The sequence below is a fragment of the Diabrotica undecimpunctata genome, chromosome 6 (assembly GCF_040954645.1).
Source record: "Diabrotica undecimpunctata isolate CICGRU chromosome 6, icDiaUnde3, whole genome shotgun sequence".
NCBI classification, from domain to species: Eukaryota; Metazoa; Arthropoda; class Insecta; order Coleoptera; family Chrysomelidae; genus Diabrotica; species Diabrotica undecimpunctata.
This window is the reverse complement of record NC_092808.1, coordinates 99080344-99100699: the sequence shown is the minus strand read 5'-3', so window position 1 is coordinate 99100699 and position 20356 is coordinate 99080344. Positions and strand designations below refer to the sequence as shown.

The 20356-nt window shown below is 30.3% G+C and overlaps 1 protein-coding gene across 1 annotated transcript; it reads right to left on the bottom strand.

Annotated features, from left to right (window-relative positions):
* Positions 1-5507: 5507 nt before the first annotated feature.
* LOC140443624 (glutathione S-transferase-like) lies at positions 5508-19579 on the bottom strand. Its single transcript, XM_072534979.1, has 4 exons — positions 19323-19579; positions 15303-15470; positions 7181-7320; positions 5508-5784 (listed from the first exon to the last, which is right to left on the bottom strand). The coding sequence occupies exons 1-4, from the start codon at positions 19456-19458 to the stop codon at positions 5596-5598; spliced, it is 633 nt and encodes a 210-aa protein (XP_072391080.1). The 5' UTR covers positions 19459-19579; the 3' UTR covers positions 5508-5595.
* Between the last annotated feature and the right edge of the window lie 777 nt (positions 19580-20356).

Sequence of the window (20356 nt, the reverse complement as noted above, 5' to 3'; positions counted from 1 at the left end):
TTTTTTATTTTTCAAACACACATTTCTTAAGCAATCTATAATTAACAAGACGCCGTAGCAACTGTACTTAACGTTGAAGGGGCATTTTATTCAATCTCCAGAAAAGCAATCATTGACAAAATCTCCCACTATAATTTAAATGGTAATATTTTCTCATTTGTAAAAAAATATCTAATTGAAAGAATCTTTAAAGTCCTTGCCAAGGGTAAACTTTTTAATCTCTTCCTCAAAATTAGGGTGTCCCTTTAGAATCTGCATTAAGTTTAACTTTATTCATTCTGCCATCAACGAAATCTGCCTCTTATCAAATATGTTCAATACGCTGATGACCTAATCATTTACTGCCATGTTAAATCTGTCCCAACCTCATATAAACTTATACAAAGCCAAATTAATAAAATTTTCCATAGGGATTTCCACTCCCTTCCACTTCCCTTCAAAAAATCAAATCTCTGAACTTAAAATCAATTGTTTTAAAAGGTTGAACATTTTTAAAACCCTCAGTCATCTTCAATGGGGTGCCAATAAAACTACTTCTAGGTCTGAGCGCTTTTCGCTTTAGTCCTATTGAGAGTGTATACCGTGAATCTAATAAACTTTCTTCTACCCAAGACGATAATCACTTCTACTTTCGTATGCTGCATCTACATTCGCAAATCCATTTAATCCCGTTCATTCCCTAACTGCCACAATGCCGTCTTCTTCCACTAACAATAACCAACACCTTATCATAAAACCTATACCTCAATTAATTTGTCCACTACTTAAAAATATTGACCTTTTTCTGACTAGTTCATTTCCTCTACCTTTACTTCCCCTCTGAGCTAAAGATCTCCCTTTAATATATACCTCACTCACAATTTTTAACAAACTTGAATCTTCTAACCTGCTTATAAAGAAAGCATTTTTAGAATTTAATTCTCTATACAAATGCTTCTAAAACTACCACTGGTATTGGTTGTGCAGTAACCACTAAACATGAACTTGTAAGATCATCTCGGTTACCCTTAATATGCAACGTTTGCACAGGTGAACTATATAGTATTGTGTTGGCTTTTAAATGCATCTCACATCAAAACAGATATATTGCCATTTGTTCAGATTAACTTTCATATATCCATTTAGTCAATACAATTTTCACTGAGCACCTATTAGTTCAAAACATTCATGACATAATACCAAAATCTCTCTGCTTACGATGTAACAGTCTCTCTCATATGACTGCCTTCTCACACCGGAGTTACTGGTAATAAAACAGCAGATCATTTTGCCAAAGAAGCTACCAACCATGTGGTGACTGAAGTCACTCCAATTCAACTAGCTAACGAATCTCGAAATTCGTTTTTAAAAAGTCGGTATAGCATACTTGACAAAACTTAGAACAAAAGAGCAAAACAACTTTTCATAAACTTCAATCTTTTATTGGTCATCTCTCCCTAGACTTCATAACTAGAAGAGAAGCATCGACTATTACAAGACTACGAATCAACCATACCAAACTTACCAACTGCAAACAATTCACCAACCTGTATAAAGCACTGGACTTGAAACCTACTCTAAGGAACTAGAGAATTGTCTACCTCTTCCTCAACTGTAAATTGTATATGTTGATTATGATACTTGAAAATGTTGACTATTTCAATAATTTTGTGTTGAGGAAGTGCCAAAACTAAATCATCTACATATCTTTAAAAAAAAAGGAATGAAAAAAGTGCAATTGTTGATACAATCACTGATAACATCATCCATGACATAGCTACTTAGAATGGGTGAAAGACTAGATCCCATAGGACTACCAAAAATTTGTTTCTGGTAGTCCTATGGGATTTATATATATATATATATATATATATATATATATATATATATACATATATTGGCATAACTGCCAAGTTATTTATATTTAGAATACAGAACTTAAATTGTTTTTTTACTTTATTGTGCAGAAAGTTGCTTTTTTTTTTCAGTTGTGTTAATAATAATATTGTTGTAGGTAATACTGCATTGGAAAGTCTGAAGCTACCCGATTTAAAAAAAATTCTATGCAGTAAGCATTTTGTCCAAAAATATCTAAATGCAAACCAAAAAAATATAGAGAGGTAGAAAAGGAAGGTTTGTTAACGACACCACGCGTTTTTCATACGTATTCGATAGCAAAACAACCTCAACCAGTGCCAATAGTGTTTCGCACTACATACATTGCTTATTTTAGTTCATGAAAACAATGTTACAATCAATTTCTATAATTATTAATGTAAACAATTTTGTTTTGTTATGAATTATTATTTCGTTAATATTGTCTATGTGTAGATATTAGAATTTTGATAAGTGGTATATAAGTATTAAAATAATGCGAATTTAATTTTTACAATATCTATCACTTTGTCATTTAAAATTATTTCATTAATAAACAGCTCACATCGGGCGAGTTGATTGAAAAAACATTTTCATTTATGTAAACAGAAATACAAAAATGGTGGTTATATTATAAAATACATAAATAAATAAAATAAAGGATACTATTTATTAAAGTGTTGTTAATTATTATTCCTTTTATCCCAACACATAGATTAATTTTTCCCTAAATATGTGTTGCCTCTTGTTGTGGCATATCGATGTGTTTATTTGTTTCAAAAGCATTATCAAAAAACCATACCCATAAATTGACTATATTTTCAAACGTCATTTTAAAGATTAAAAGATTGAAAATTTAATTTTCTCAAAACATACATAAAACCATTGTTTAAAAAGATTTTCTTTTTTAAACAATGATAAAACTTACGTCTTGACTAAAAAATAAACCTCCGCATTAGTGTTCTAAGACGATAGCAATCGAGTCTATTTCAATAAAATATTTAATCCTTTTCTAGCAAATCATATAACCAAATTAAATATCTGGTAAACTAATAAAAATTAAAAAAGCATTTACCTACTTCATTTAAATAGATTACTAACCGATTTAGATTTAGCAAGTCTCAAAGTATAAAAACAATTTGAAATATTGGCTCGAAATAGTCAAGTTATCTTTCACTAGACGCATACAACGATAATAACAATAAGCATTTTATTAAAGTCTTATATTTTCTTCACAATCTGGCATCCGTGTACAGGATGCCAATATACTCGAATAGAACCCTGCAGAGAATTAAGTTTCTGTTAATAGTTTTTTAAATTTATGACTAGAGGCCGCCACATGACGGCAGACTGAAAGTCAAACGTTTGTTCCATAAGGATTGTCTAACTAGTCCTATTTAAACAATGATATAACGCTTTAGTCAGACCACACTTGGAATATGCATCAGTGGTATGGACTCCTGAAGCCAAAGTTCATATTAATCATATAAAAAAGGTACAAAAAAGATTTCTAAGGTATTTATACCTTAAGAAATACAATGTGTATACTCACCTTAAGCCATCAAAAGAGTTGCTTCAAATATTTGGCTTGCAGTCATTAGAGCAAAGAAGAAACATGCATTGTGTTGTGTTTATTCATAATATCATTAACAATGTTAAATATAAGACATGTGGTTTGATCAACTTTATTAGGTTTCATGTGCCAAAGGTCAACCTAAGGGTAAACAGTAATGACCTATTTTCTTGTAGTCCATATAATTCTTGTGCAATAATAAACTATATGCAATATCAGTGTAATGAGTTAATAAAGATCTGTGATATAGACCTCTTTACCTGTAGTGTAAGGGATATTAAAAAATGTTATGAATAGATAAGTAATGGACTGAATTTTAAAATTTTATTAACTTGTGTCTTTTTTTTAATGTGTTTTACTTTCTGTGTTTTTATTTTGTACTTGTGTATATTGTAGTTTTTGTGTGTATATCTTTATACCAAGTAATGAGCACTCTTACATGTAATTACTACCTAGGTGGTGTTTGTAAGTTTTAATAAATAAATAAATAAATAAATAAATACTTAACTACAACTTTCCTGAACGTTAGATTGGCCGTGGTAGTCATATTCCTTCGTCATGTGGTGAGATATTAGTAGTAGATAGTAGATAGATGTGTAGTAGATAGTAAATATTCCAAAAGAATATTTATTATTTTAATTATAATACTTATAATAAATACTGCAACAGTTTCTTTAGAATCAATGACGCTATTTAATATGAGACGATCTTGTATGGAATGTTATAGTGGTTATGGAAGTGAAATAAAGAAAATGGTGGACATATCGAACACTCACTTTGACAAAAAGTTTAATGTGATCTAGTTTAACTATTTTTAATTTGGTTTGTAAATAAAATGTTTTAATTATGACTTTAATTTAATATAAAACGTAAAATGTGTGATGTAAAATCCTATTATTCTGTTATTTTGTCAAATCCTATTATTAATTATCCTGCTGATATGCTTATTTTATTTAATATCTCGGTAACTATTAACTTAGGTTAAAGGTATTTCATACCAAAATTCAGAATGAATACCAATTTTTAGAATTATTGATGTTTTTGTCTATTTTTCCTTGGTTGCCTGGAGTAGTTGCGTTAAATCAGAATTATGCAGCTAATTTGTAAAATGCGATTATCGCGAAAACTGTTAAGTTTTTAAGTTAATAACAGGCATATTTTTTATACTTTTTTTTTTGTTAAAATATTGTATCTTAAATTTTTTTTATTAAAATTACCGGTAACTTAAAGAGCAAAAAAGTTAAGTGCAACTTTATGTCACATCTGTAGCATATATGGCGCCCTGCATCAGGTACATCAAAGTTTGCACCAAATTATAATTTCTCATGTTTAAAAGTACACAGTTGTTGATTTTTATACATAAATGTTTACAAATATGAAAGTTATAGCGAAAAATAAAATTTTAAATTTCTCCTTTAACACCCTGCACCTTTCTTAATGTCAATATTTTATTAAGACAAGTTGGCTTAAATCGTAATATTTCAAAGTGCAGAATGTCATCATCATCATTGGCTCCACAACCCATGGTGGGTCTTGGCCTGCTCAAGTCTCCATTCTCTCCTATTGTTCGCCTTGGCTTTCCAGTTTCGTACTCCCAACACTTTCAAGTCCTCCTCCACCTGATTCTTAAATCGTGCTCTGGGTCTGCCTCTCCTACTCACTCCATCTATTCTTTGGTTATAAATATGTTTTGGCGGCTCCAAGTGCAGAATGTACGGTTTCTTAAGTACAATTACTTAAGGACCACCCTGTATAATCCGTATTTTACAGCTTATTTTTCCTATTTGTCTAAACAAAATTACATTTTCTTGTTAAGTTAACCTTATTCCCCCAAGTTACCCTACTGCAGCTCTAGTTAATTTGTGAAAATAATTATATTGTTATTATGTTATGTTAATATTATATTTGTGAAATATTTCTATTTTTGCATAACCATTTCATTCGAGTCTTTTACTTTCTTTTCTGACCATTATTCTGATTTGCTTTTTATCGCCTACTCCTCTTGATGATCTTTTACTATTAAATTTCCTGAAAAGTAAAGAATAAGCACAAAGAATGACCTAATAAAAAAACCAATACAAATTTTTAATTATTTTGTTTATTTTATGTATAAATTAAATATCAATAGTAAATATTTTTAATCAAATAAAAAATTTTAAAGTAAATTCTTAAAGATCTTGTTTCAAATCATATCCCTCTACTGCTGGTCTATTTTTAATCCATTTAATAATACCTTTGGCTGCTAGAACATTCTTTTTAACTTGCTGTAAACTAGGGTAAGAAGCTACGGATTCTTTACCTGCAACATTGGCTAGCAATTCATATACGCAAACGAATAGAATATCAGCCCATGATATCTGAAGACAAATAAAGATTAAGGTTAGTACTTGTTTGTTAATGCAGATAATAATGCATGGGAAAATATAAGAATTTAGATGTTTTCTCAAAGAAACTAAAAATTTATGTAGCTACGACTAACGTTTATTTAATTTTTATTAAAACTACCACCGTTTGTCGTTTCTATTACTTCATTCAAAATTACTGTACTTCTTTCGAACATGGGAGCGATACCAATGCTATATGACACAATATGATGACTTATGGTGTTTTAGTTACAACATAACAGTAGAATTAATCAAGTAAATTATCTTCTGGATCTTTTTTCAGTAGAGCTAGAGCTAAAATTAAGCCTTGGTCTCTTTTTATTTTTGCCTCTAATACAGTCACTTGCCTTCATATTCCGAAGTCATCAAGTTCTGCGCGTCCGTTGGAAATTAATTCGCCTATTTTTTATGGTGTTATCTGCGTATCAATGATTTTTCTTAGATACGTTAGGTTTTTTAGTGAAATATGTGAATCAGCGAGACGTAAGCTTTGTTGCCCTTTATTATTCTTTCTGAAATGTGTGCTTCTTCTCTTTCCTCTGTATTGAATTAGTTTCCTAGGTAGGCTAAGTTTTTTATTGCTTCAACATTGACCCTACTCCGATTTGGCTTTCATTTTCTCCTTTTCTTATCTGTGTTGTTTTTTTGTCTGTTGTACCTATGTTTATTTTAATTTTATTCTTTTTGGTTGCATATTTTAGTTATGAACATATTTCTACAAAAGTAAATTATATCCGACGAAATATAACAGAATGAAATCTTTATTCAGTATTTGGGAATAAAAGAACCATGGGTTTTATATGGGAATAAAAGAACCATATAAAATAAAGAAAAATAAAGAAAGAAATAGATATTTAGGTGAAAAGAAATAAAGAATAGAATTTCTTACAATCAATTTATTGTACCTCGGATAATCAGTTTCAGATACTACAATTTTCTATGCATCACCAGGTCTCCGGTAAGGTAACTAAATGTTGAAAATACAAATTGCCAGTATTAAGGTAGTACTTATAGTTGCTTGGTAATGCTTATGTTATAGCAGTATTTATATATTTTTTACCCTTAGAACCCTTATACTGGCAATTTGTATTTTTAGCATTTAGTTGTCTTACCAGCGAACTGACGATGCATTGCAAATATTGTTGTCTGCGAAACCGGTCCATTGAGTTAGGATAATTTGATTTTAAGTCTATTATGTATTTGTGTTCACCTAAATTAAAATAGGCTCACATATTCAACCAACCAACATTTAAAGAAATAGATGCTATTTCTGTTTAAGTAAAAAAGAAAAATTATGAAATAAGAAGAACACTTATTTAAAAGGAATTAAGTGAAGACTATTATTTAAAAAATTTTAAAATCTACTTACCCTTTCAAAAGCTATATAACCATTGTGTTTCTTAGCATATTCTTCTAACTTTCCAAAATAAACAGGTAATACTTGTTTTAATTTTTCTACTTTCTCCTTTTTCTTAGCCGCGTCATTTTCAAACATTAATTCGAAGCCAACTAGGAAAAAATAATTCACTAGTTAAAAAATAAAATATCACAAAATTACTAAATTGCTTAGAAGCATTATAGGTTGATGCCGAGAAATTACAAGTAGTAGATCAAATCAGTGGGAAGATAATAATATTGGGTGATTTTAACGCTCGAATAGGCAATCAAGTAATACTCAGAATTAAGCTAAAACGTAATAAGAATGTTAAAAACGAAAATGGAGAACTTCTGCACGAATAACGAACCTACACATATACATTTAATAACACCCGTGGACAAAGATCTATGATAGATTATGTTATAACCAATGGAAATATACATACATCAAAAATATTTGATGTAAGAATCATCATAAAATACTTCACAATACAGACCACAACAAACACAACAGCCATACAACCACTATAAACGAATCAGAAATGAAACGAATACTTTAGTTAGACAAGTACAAAGGGAAAACTGGCATAGTTTCTCAAAATAGATGGAACACGACTTCTGCGGAACACAAAAAGAAATTGGAAAATCATCAGGGGACAAAGAAAAGAGGTGAACAAATTAATAAAAATTAAATACATTCAGAAGGAAACATGTGTGCTTTACTTTTGATCCCTATTTGCTAAAGGTGGGACTAATGAACCACCAACACAGGAGGTGACCACAAATGAACAAATAAATATTATAATAATAATAATAATAATAATAATAATACTTTATTTCCTTTTTGACAAATACAATTTGTATAGGATCAGTCACAGTTTAGTAAACAAAATAAGTAAATATAAATGTAAATCTAAAATTACGCTAAACCTAACATTACAAGACAAACACAAATAGAAAATGTAAAATTACTAGTGTATACTTAAAATAATGTCAACTACTAAAATATTCATCAACAGAATAAAACGTATTCTGCAATAAAAAATCTTTTAAAGTTAATTTAAATATTTTCATATTCTTACATTTTTTTATTGGCTCGGGTAACTTATTATATATTCTTTGACCTATTATTGCAGGTGAGTAAAAATGCATATTTCCTTTAGAAAAAGGCACATGTAATTTTTGATTCTGCCTTGTATTTATATTGTGAATTTGACTATTAGTTTTAAATTTCTCAAGATTTGAATGAATAAAAACACAAACTTCAAAAATATATAAACACGGCACAGTTAAAAGTTTATATCTAGTAAAATAACTCTTACAGCTAGTGATTCGAGAAATACCAGCAATACAACGGACTATTCTCTTTTGAGACAGAAAGACTTCACCGAATTTACAAGACCTACCCCAAAATACTATGCCATACCGCAAACGAGACTCCACCTGAGCATAATACAGCATAATTAGCTGTTTTTCACTTAGTATATCTTTGAGGTTTCGAAGCAGGTAGCATGATGAGTTCATTTTGGAAATAATATCATCACATTGCCTTTTCCAATTGAGACATTCATCAACATACAAACCCAAAAACTTTAGGCAATGAACTTTTTCAATTTGTTTAGAATATATTGATAGTTCGATATCTAACAGATGTTTCTGTCTATTGTGGAAATGAATAGCATGCGTTTTATCCGCATTAAGATGTAAGTAATTCGAGGAAAACCAATTACTAAGATCACACAAAAGTTCGTTACATTTATTTTCAAGAGATATATGTGATTTATCTGATATAAGTATTGAAGTATCATCTGCATAAAGTGTAAACTGTACAGCAGAATTTATTGAGACAATATCATTTAAGTAAATAAGAAATAATATTGGGCCAATTACAGAACCTTGTGGAACACCTATATGAATGTAAATGTAATCTGATTTGCAAATATTTACTGATTGTTGGGATACATCTGTTAAGGAGACATACTGACGACGTTCTGATAGGTAGGATTCTATCCATTTTAGAGAGAGATCTTTTATTCCAATATTTTCTAACTTATTAATGAGTAACGTATGATCGACACAGTCAAATGCCCTACTGAGATCACAAAAAATCCCGACAGGGCATTCATCCGCATCAATATAGTTAGTTAAAGTCTCATAAAATGAATGAACTGCTGTATTTGTAGACTTACCTGCCTGAAAGCCATGCTGATATTTACTAACAATACCTTTCTCCAATAAATAAGAGTTTAATCTGTTAAGATAACAGTATTCGAATATTTTTGAAAACACTGAAGGGACAGTTATTGGGCGATAATTACTAATATTCTTTGGATCACCTTTCTTATGTACAGGAACGACTTTTCCCACCTTTAGATAATCCGGGAAAATACCATTGCAAAAAGACAAGTTTATTAGAAATGTTAAAGGTGATAATATGAATGGAATTACTTTTTTTAATAAAAATTGAGGTATTTCATCAAATCCACACGATTTTGAAGATTTCAATTTTCCTATCAATAATTCACTCAGCTCATTTGGAGTGTAAGGACATAATTGTAAAAAATTGTCATTTTCATTATAAGGCGGTTTCCATAAAGTACTATTTTGATGAGTGGGAATTTTAGAACGTACCTTAATTGGAGCATTCTTAAAGAAAACATTGAACATGTTAGCAACAATAGGGCATTCCTCTATTACACAATTTTCATCTGATTTTAGACATATATTTTTCCTTCTATTATTGTCAACATTATTAGTCACGTCGGCAACAAGTCTCCAGGCACTTTTTGTTGGATTATCTGATGATGAAATAATATTCTGGTAATAATTTTTCTTTGTCAAACATAAAAGTTTCTGGTGTTTCTTTTTTTCTAACTTGTAATATTCACGAAGACACGGACAGGATCTAGATAAAACATGCAAGTTTTTTAAGTTACTACTAGATAAGCGTACTTCAGTGTTTATCCATTTTTTACGATCATTTATAATACGTTTATTTTGCAATGGAAAATTAATGTTAAAATAATACGAAAAAATATCAACAAACACATTAAAAGCCAAATTAGTATCAAGTATACCATAAACAAGTTTCCAATCTTCCAGCACAAGACTCGTAACAAAATTATCTATCCCACTCTCAGAAAAATATCGCTTTTGACAAGACATAGGCAATTTCGATATATCGATTTCAAGTTCGACTAAAACAGTTCTATGATCAGACACAGTGTTGTCAAGAATACATGATGTACCTAAATTAGAAAAATTTACAAAAATATTATCAATTGTTGTTATGCTGGTATTTGTTACTCTTGTGGGCCATTTGACAAGATTAGTATGTATGTTATAAGCAGATAAGCAATTAAGTAGTTTTGTTTGGTTATTGTTTGACGTTTTCATATCAATATTAAAGTCACCACAAATAATATAACATGCATTTGTCTTGTATAAATGATTTAAAAGACAGTCAAGATTATTTAAAAAAATATTTACATCTCCACACGGAGATCGGTAGCAATTCAATATGTAAAAGATATTATTGTTTTTATCCCTAATTAAAGAACAACAAAACTCTGAATGTTTATCAGAACAGAATTTTTTAACATTAATATTATGAGCGTTTACATTTCTCTTTACGAATATTCCTACACCACCTCCTCTTACTGAAGAGTTTCTACAATAACTACTACTCATAGTAAATCCATCAATGCATACATTATTAATAGAGTCAATGGTTTCCCATAATTCTGTTAGACATAAGATTTCTATATTTTTAAATGTATTAATATCCACAACAATGTCACATATTTTATGGTTATTTATACTTTGAACATTTAATAACATTAATTTAGGGTTAAACATTACCTCTGGAACCTCTGATTTTTCCGTAGGTACAAAAAATTGTTCACACATGCATTTTCAGGCCAGAGTGCTGGATCCATAGCTTTATTGAAATTATTTTGATATATTCGGACCTTAAATGATGAGTAAAGACTTGGGTAGCGAGACTCCATAGACTCGCAAAGCACTTCCGGAAAATGGGGTTTTAGAAGATTTTCCATTGCAGTCACATTGGTGCTAGGATCAATGCGATACACATGTAGATCCACATATTTTGGAACACCTTTGACAGATCCAGCACCAGTTCCAACAACTAACTGTCTTCTTCTTTTGTTTCTGTCTTGAACTTTCTGCCATGGAGCTTCATCTTTTGTGGCTTCTTTCGTAAGATTTATTACAGATGACATAATACTTTCTTGGGCCTTTTGACACTCATTACTTCCTAAATCAACTGAAGCTGGAAGTGCTGCTTCCACAGTGGACGTGGATTGACTTTTACTACGACTACGACTACTATTATTAGCTACAGCATTTAAATTTTCAGGTGGTTTAAGTCCCCCGTTAGTAGGCTTGGCAACGTTGGACGTAGTCCGTTTATGTTCAATATTTTTATTTGAATTTGTTTTTAATAAAGAAATAATTAAATCTTGACGTTCATTACCTTTTACTAGCTCTGTATTTAACGATTTTAAGTAAGTAATCTCGATCTCGGCACACTTTAACTTGCACTGTAGTTGAGTGAGTTCTAACCTCAAATCACTATTGCACAGTTTCACATCGGAACAAGAAGATCCACTGGTCTCCAAAACATTTTTGACACTTTCACTAATTTTTATTCCTTTGGGAACCTTTTTGTGAATAAGTATTTCCAATAATTCTGATTTCTTAAGACGATCTAGTTCTTTGTATATTAATTCGTCAGTCGCCATCTTGATTTCTCCGATATTGAGAAGAAAGAGGTAAAGGAAGCATTAAGGAATTCAAAAAACAGATAAGCACCAGGAGAGGATAAAGTACCAAACGAACTTTCAAAGTACGGAGGACCAGATCTGACCAAATTGTTATAACAGCAAACATTTAATACGATTTAAATTGGAGCTGAAAGGTCAGATAATAGAACAAGTCATGGAGCTCAAATATCTAGGCATCACATTATCTAGCTACGGAAAGCTCGAAACACAAGTAAAAGATCAAGTGAATAAAGCAAACAGAACCGCAGGTTGCCTGAACGAAACAATATGGAGAAATAAAAATATCAGGAAAGAAAAGAAAGACAAAACATTCATCAGACCAAAAATGAAATACGCAGTAGAAACACTACCTGGCACAGAGAGGACAAAATGATGTTAGAAACAGCAGAGATTAAAACACTTTGATAGCCAAACACTATAGGACCAAGCTAGAAGTACAGATATGCGACGTAGATGCTAGGTGGAGAACATCAAGGACTGGGTAAGAAATAAAAGAGTAGAATAAAATGACCATATAAGCCAAATGATAACAAAATAGAACAGTAAAGGTGGCAGGAGACGGTTCCCCAATAGGAAGACGATCAGTAGAAATACCAAGTAAACGATGGAACGACAACTTACTGGAGGCACATTGAAAAACAAACAGAGTTATGTCTACCCAAAAATAAGAGCAAGGGGTAGAGAAGAAGAAGATATTTATATATATATATATATATATATATATATATATATATATATATATATATATATATATATATATATATATAGAGAGAGAGAGAGAGAAAAGAAATTTAATCTTTGCAGATTAGTTAAATAGTAAACTCTTAAATATTGGGGAAATCTGCAAGAAAGACTCTAATGTGTATCAATTGTTTCGCCGAACGTTTTCGCCAAAGAGAATAAATTTGGCTTCTTCAGGGCTGAAAGAGAATAAATTATAATTAGCTACCATATATTATCTATTAAAACATTATTGATCTTACCGTAACTTAGAATTGTAGAGTTAGAATATTAAAAAACTTTGCTAGTAACATAGTGGTGTTTTTTGTTACTATGTGCAAAAAAAGTTTTTTTTTAAAGGTTTGAAATGTATGGTAGCTTTGAACTTGACACGTAAAGGCTTACCCAAGGTTAATCGAAAAACCCAATGTAACTACATTTAAAAGGAGGTAATTCTTTGAATTGTCGGCAATAACTAAATTTTTGATTTTTAGATAGTTTAAAAGTGAGGTTCTGTTTTAGCCAGAACGCAAGCGCTGACAACTTCATTAGTTCGTATGAATCTTTATGTCGTTAAGGTTCATTGGTAAAAAACGAATGAATTTAAATCCCAGTAAAGGGAAATATTATTTTGATTTTCTTTATTTAATTATATTATATTGTTCATGTATTATTGCATCTTATTGAGATGTATCTAAGAAAAGCAAGGGAATGTTATATATTTTTTGTTAATGAAAATTAATTATAAAGGTATGTTAGTTGTTAATGTATATATCAGTCAAGTTAGTTATCTGTGATATAGTATTGTTCTTGGTATCTGATTTAAGTAACAGGTGGTATATATCGCTTAGATTCTTGATGTCACTCTTAACATTAATGGAGAAATCGTTAAGGAAAATATAAGACATTTCAATGAACTCTCTTTTAGATTTATTGTTCTCACGGTGGAGAATTGTGCTGTTAGTATAGTCCATGAGATGACCAGTGGAATGGACATGTTTGGCTAATGCACAACGGTCAGGGTGAAGTCGAGAATCACTTTTGTGTAGTGTAATGCGTGATTTCAATAATTGAGATGTTTGACCGATGTAGGAATTGTTGCAAGAGAGACATGGAATGTTGTAGACAATATTACTAAGCCTATCTATGGGAGTCTTATCTTTTATCTTAGAATAAAGATTATTAATTGTTAGGGCTGATCTACAAGCCACATTAAGTTTAATGTTGTTATTATTATTGCCAAAGCTATTTTCAACATGGATTCTGAAAAGTGTTGAAAATAGCTTTGGCAATAATAATAACAACACTACACAAAAGTGATTCTCGACTTCACCCTGAACGTTGTGCATTAGCCACACATGGCCATTCCACTGGTCATCTCATGGACTATACTAACACCACAATTCTCCACCGTGAGAACAATAAATCTAAAAGAGAGTTCATTGAAATGTCTTATATTTTCCTTAACGATTTCTCCATTAATGTTAAGAGTGACATCAAGAATCTAAGCGATATATACCACCTGTTACTTAAATCAGATACCAAGAACAATACTATATCACAGATAACTAACTTGACTGATATATCCATTAACAACTAACATACCTTTATAATTAATTTTCATTAACAAAAAATATATAACATTCCCTTGCTTTTCTTAGATACATCTCAATAAGATGCAATAATACATGAACAATATATTATAATTAAATAAAGAAAATCAAAATAATATTTCCCTTTACTGGGATTTAAATTCATTCGTTTTTTACCAATGAACCTTAACGACATAAAGATTCATACGAACTAATGAAGTTGTCAGCGCTTGCGTTCTGGCTAAAACAGAACCTCACTTTTAAACTATCTAAAAATCAAAAATTTAGTTATTGCCGACAATTCAAAGAATTACTTCCTTTTAAATGTAGTTACATTGGGTTTTTCGATTAACCTTGGGTAAGCCTTTACGTGTCAAGTTCAAAGCTACCATACATTTCAAACCTTAAAAAAAAAACTTTTTTTGCACATAGTAACAAAAAACACCACTATGTTACTAGCAAAGTTTTTTAATATTCTAACTCTACAATTCTAAGTTACGGTAAGATCAATAATGTTTTTATAGATAATATATGGTAGCTAATTATAATTTATTCTCTTTCAGCCCTGAAGAAGCCAAATTAATTCTCTTTGGCGAAAACGTTCGGCGAAACAATTGATACACATTAGAGTCTTTCTTGCAGATTTCCCCAATATTTAAGAGTTTACTATATATATATATATATATATATATATATATATATATATATATATATATATATATATATATATATATATATATATACATATATATATATATATATATATATATATATATAGAAATAATGGAATTAACAGCACACATTTAAGAATAAAAAATTAAAAAGACCAGCAGAAACTAACTAAAATAAAATCCTATACCAGTTATGAGGGACATAGTATGTTACGAAGGGAAACAAATAAACTGAAGGACTCATCTGCCTGAGGAAAAAATTTATTTTATTATATTATTGAATATTTTATATATAAGGTAGCAATCTTAAACAAAATACTCACGTTTTTGTAAATCTAAAAGAGTTTCCACTGCAATGTCTAGCACAACATTTTCTTTCGCATCTTTGCCATCGAGTTTTACTATTGACGCCAAGTATCTACAGATTGCAATAGTGTGAGGGATTGGCTTACCGTCGACCTCTAACACTGGAAGTTGTCCAAGAGGAGTAGCTAAAATTAATAATAATTTTTATTATACAAAGAGAAAATAAAAGCCGTTGTCAAGTGAAATACTGTGTTATGTTACAACTTGTTAAAAGTACATTTTATTTAAAGCATTGCATTGAACGTTAGAATTAAATATCATTAAATTCAAGGTTAATACAAAAAAGTATACAGTAAAACAACTTTTAACTTATTATTCTTTAAAAGTCTATTGACAATATCATATAGTTATTACACTTCTTCCTAAATATTTTGTAATAAATTATTGCGCTTGAGGCCTTGAGCCACGAAACCTACGAGTCCCTAGCAAAAAAAGGTAAAAGACTGTGAGCGGACTGCGATACTGTTGCATTTAATGATATATTTTTTGCGATCTACTTCTTAAGAAGTTAAAAATTAAATAATCATATGAAATAATAAATCTATATATTTTAGAAGTTGTAAATAACAAAATTAGCAGAGTATCTGCTACAAGATGAAACTGTACCATTCACACAGTTAACTCTATTTTGACCAGAGTGAAAAACTAATTAAAGTGTTTGAAGAAATCGAACAAAAATGTGATAAAAGTTTTGTCACGCACTTTTCAAATTTTTAAGTGCATTAGAAAATCAGGATTTATTTGTTTTTTTTTTTGTCAGTATTCCATAAAATATTGCCTTCCATGTATATTATTTATAAACAACTACAGTCCAAAGATCAAGATAACATTTAAATACAAAAGGAATGGAATCTGATAAAAGCAGAATACTAGAATATTCGTGTCTATGTCAAGAAAATATGTGACATAATTATAATACAACTAAAAGAAACCATTTCTTTTAGAGGTCATTTGCAGACGCCAGAACTCTATAAAAAGAAGCTTATTTGAAATATTCCTGAAATGTCCCATCCAATATCTTAAATAACTGCATAGGTACTTTGGAGCTACAAAAACGCTGCTTGATAGATCTATTGGTCAGAGAAGAAGATTAAGACCCAGAACAAGGTTCCTTGATAACATCGTTGAGACATGAGAAATATGGCAATAGGTGCTTGGCGAAGGAAGACGATGGATAGGAACGATGCAGAGAAATTGTTAAGGAGGCCACGACACACAAAGGGTTGTAAATTTAGTATGATGATGATCATGATGCATATATATGCTACGTTGTGTAAAGTCAGAGGAAAATGGAATTAAAAATAATACACTCGAGTCAAGATTTAAAGGACATCATTGGTGCGATGAATTTGTTATACTTTATTTTAACGGACATTATTTCCAAAGAATTTGTGAAAGAAAACCAAATGTTAAATATTTTGCAAAGCACTAGTCCACTAACATCGTACAAAAACCATAACGAAGAAATTTTTAAAGGATTTAAAAAATGAATTGCAAAAATATGACATCAATATTTAACTCACTTATCAAACAGAAACACAAAAATTTACGAAATTTTTTTTCGGTTATTTACAAAGTTTAAAAGGGCAATTTTCTTTAAAACCAACATGTGTTAAAAAATACATTAATGTTGATATTTGAAGAATCAAAAGAATATATCAGAATGTGTTAAAAAATACATTAATATTGATATTTGAAGAATCAGAAGAATATATCAGAATGTTGCTTAAATGTCTTATACATAGAAGATTAATGCATTTACGCATGCCTACGTCATGGATACAATGTATGTCATCGATGGATGGCACTTCTTACATCGAGTCATTTGGCATCGCAGTGAACCATTTTCATATATTTGCAATAATTACATGATGTACGTTTCATCGAAATATAAATTCAATATCATAATCGTATTGGACGGATATCTTGAAGATGCAGCAAACCGTAGTACCAATTATGCGGAGCGATCCCGACGATCACGAATTTAGACATTTTTTTTTAACTAGACAATTATTTCAACTGTGTCACAAGATAAATTCTTGGAGAATGACGCGAACCATAACCGCCTTATAAGAATGTTGAAGACAAAATTTTAAGCGGAGAATTTCAAGGTCTCATAGACCTCAGAAGCTGCGGGTACGATAATCATCAATACCACAATAAGTGTTTTACCAGCATTCGGTACAGTAATAATAGTCAGTGAAAATATAGATCTTCTTGTTCTTTTAACAGCTCAATGTACGCGATAAAACGTGTATTTTCTCAAACCAGGAAAAGAAAAAATTTCCCTTACAAATATATTTTACTGAAAATATCATAGATAAAACAGCTGCAGATCATATTTAGTTTTTGCATGCCTTCAGTGGCTGTGATATAACTTATTAAGAAAAAATAAAATTCATTAATCTACTCCAAAAGAATCTTAGTTTAAACGACGTTATTCAAGTATTTAAAAATCCAAACACTGATCCAGAGAATATTAATAAACCCGGAGAACGTTTCGTTTTTGAATTATACGGTTAAAGGGATGACAAAAGTAAGAAAAGCATGCCTTTAAACGGATATAGATATGCATGCTTCACAAAATCAGCATTTAAAAGTAAATTTAATATTGCGTCGCTACCACCAACAGAAGCAGCAGCACAACGTTCATTCCGAACCTATCACCAGGTTCAACAGTGGTATGAGAATGAACAAAATCAGAACAATGGGAATAGAACAGAAACAAATATGGGCTAAACAAAAAGAGAAATCAAACGATTTCTACTTGGCGAAACCGAATTCAAATCTTAACCACTGTGTTTCCTAAAATTTGCGAAACAAACAGCTGGATGAATTACTCGGCAAGGGAATCTAAAATTGCATTCCATAAGTCGTTCATCCTAGTCAAAATTCGTAGTGAATTCAGTTTCTCGTACTTCCAACGAAGTAAATAACAAAACAGAATGACGGTATTAGATTTTCGTTTTGATATATTTTATAGTTTTTTATAGTTTCGTTTTAATATGGGCTAATTACTATTACGACACTAGAGCCCCAGGTTCAGAATCCTTGTTAAAACTTATTTCTTTTAAATGTAAAAAGGGATGTCAGAAAGCCTGTGCATACAGAAAAGCCGAATTAAAATGCTCCGTTTTTAAGAGGGCGACTATTTTCGAGCAAACGTTTAATGAAATCGAAAACGAAGAGACTTATGATGATTCTCATAATCGCATCGCAGATGATCGGACGAAATTTCAGTTTTCGACATTTCGATCGGTACCCAAGGCAAACTCATAACGGCGCTCGTACGCCAAAAACTATAAATTTTCCAAAAAATATTGTAAATACATAAATTGTAGGAAATTTTCATCATTTTCTTCACTAATTTAAATTTGTATATAAATATTTTTCTCGTGAAATGCCTCGGAAAGAAGATATTACAAATAAACTGTTATTAGGTGCCATTTTTTCAATAGGGAATATAATTATAAAAGTTATGCACAAGTTAAATATTTTATGTGTGTGGGACCAAACCACAATACAATATTTAATTAAAAAATGCTACAAGAAAACAGTTTCAGAACCTTTTTAAACAAAGCCCAACATCCGAAAAGCCAAAAAATTGTGTTTTATGATTGTACGATTAATATATACGTCAAAAATAAAACAAAAACAATCACAGACAACCGGTAATTTTGACCTTGAATTTAAAAATAACCTATGAGATAAATTTCTCAGATGAGGTAACCCGAAATGTAAATAAACGTTTTGGGAAGCGCAACATCTAAATAAAAAAAATTATTATTAAATTAATAATAATATAATAACAAAATGGCAGACTTAATGAAAAAGTTTAATCAAACTACTTATTAGAACCGCCTACGTAATATTTCAGATATTACATTAATAAAAACAGTTTAGTATGCAAATAAAACTGTTGTTTTCCTTTAATAAGTATCTACTCCTGTAGTCCATAATAATTAATAGGTACTTACTTGGCTTAAGTTTTGGCCAATCCCCAAACTGAATACGTTTGTCCTCGAACGGAATTTCACCATAGCTTAAAATCATTCTAATTGGTTCACCCCTTGCGGTGAGGTCAAAATATATAAGTTTGTATGTATGTGCCATTTTACTTTACTAGATTTTTCAACTGATAACCACCGGTGTTACGATTCGAATTAAAAAAAAACACCGGTTTAAACTGTTTTTATACTCATTCATGACTACACGTTATGTATTTTATCTTACATAAAGTGCTAATAATAAAAAAAAACTCGCACAATGACTTGCTATTCCACAAATACCTCATCCTAAATCGCTTGTTAAATTGAGTGAGCATGATATTGCAGAATTTCAATGAATATTTATGAACACGCCAATAAATGAAAAAGTAGGAGTAAAAATTGTATACAATGTGGATATTTCTTATCAAATAAAATTATTTTTTGATTTTTTTTTATAATTCTTAAAAACTTGGATAAGTCAATTTTTGTGATGAAAAGTATGCCATTTAAATTAAAATTTAAATGTACATATATGGTGATTCATTTATTTACAAAAATATTCAGAAGATTTTCTCAATATTTTGATTTTTTTTATTTAATTAATGTTTTTGGATAACTTGATCCATTCAGCCACGATAATGTATTTGACTACTTGAATTTTTTTTTTATGTAAACTGCGTCAACTATGAAAGGTTATTGGCGGGGAAGAGTTGTACATAAAGTCAGATGTTTGCTTTTAACAACTAATTAAAATTGAGAACTTAAGTCTATTTTTATATTAGATTCTCCAATTCAGTTAATTTTAGAAACTTACTCACTTTATCACATTTACTATAGTTCAGCGTACTTTTCAGATCACTTGGAAAATCACTTTGAAGCCGTTCCAGGTGATAGAGTGGGCAACTAACAATAATGTGTTCCATTGTCAGAGGAATATCACAAACATAGCACAGTTTTTCTTGTTCTTTCTTTATTAGGTACTGGTGGATTAACCTGGTATGTCCTATTCTCAAGCGGTGTTG

Excerpts from the sequence above, each read along its gene's own strand:
- LOC140443624 (XM_072534979.1), bottom strand. The coding sequence starts at position 19,458 with ATGGCACATACATACAAACTTATATATTTTGACCTCACCGCAAGGGGT. Across the intron at positions 15,471-19,322 it reads TTGGCCAAAACTTAAGCCAA|CTACTCCTCTTGGACAACTT; the intron begins GTAAGTACCTAT and ends TATTAATTTTAG. Across the intron at positions 5,785-7,180 it reads GTTATATAGCTTTTGAAAGG|ATATCATGGGCTGATATTCT; the intron begins GTAAGTAGATTT and ends ATTTGTCTTCAG.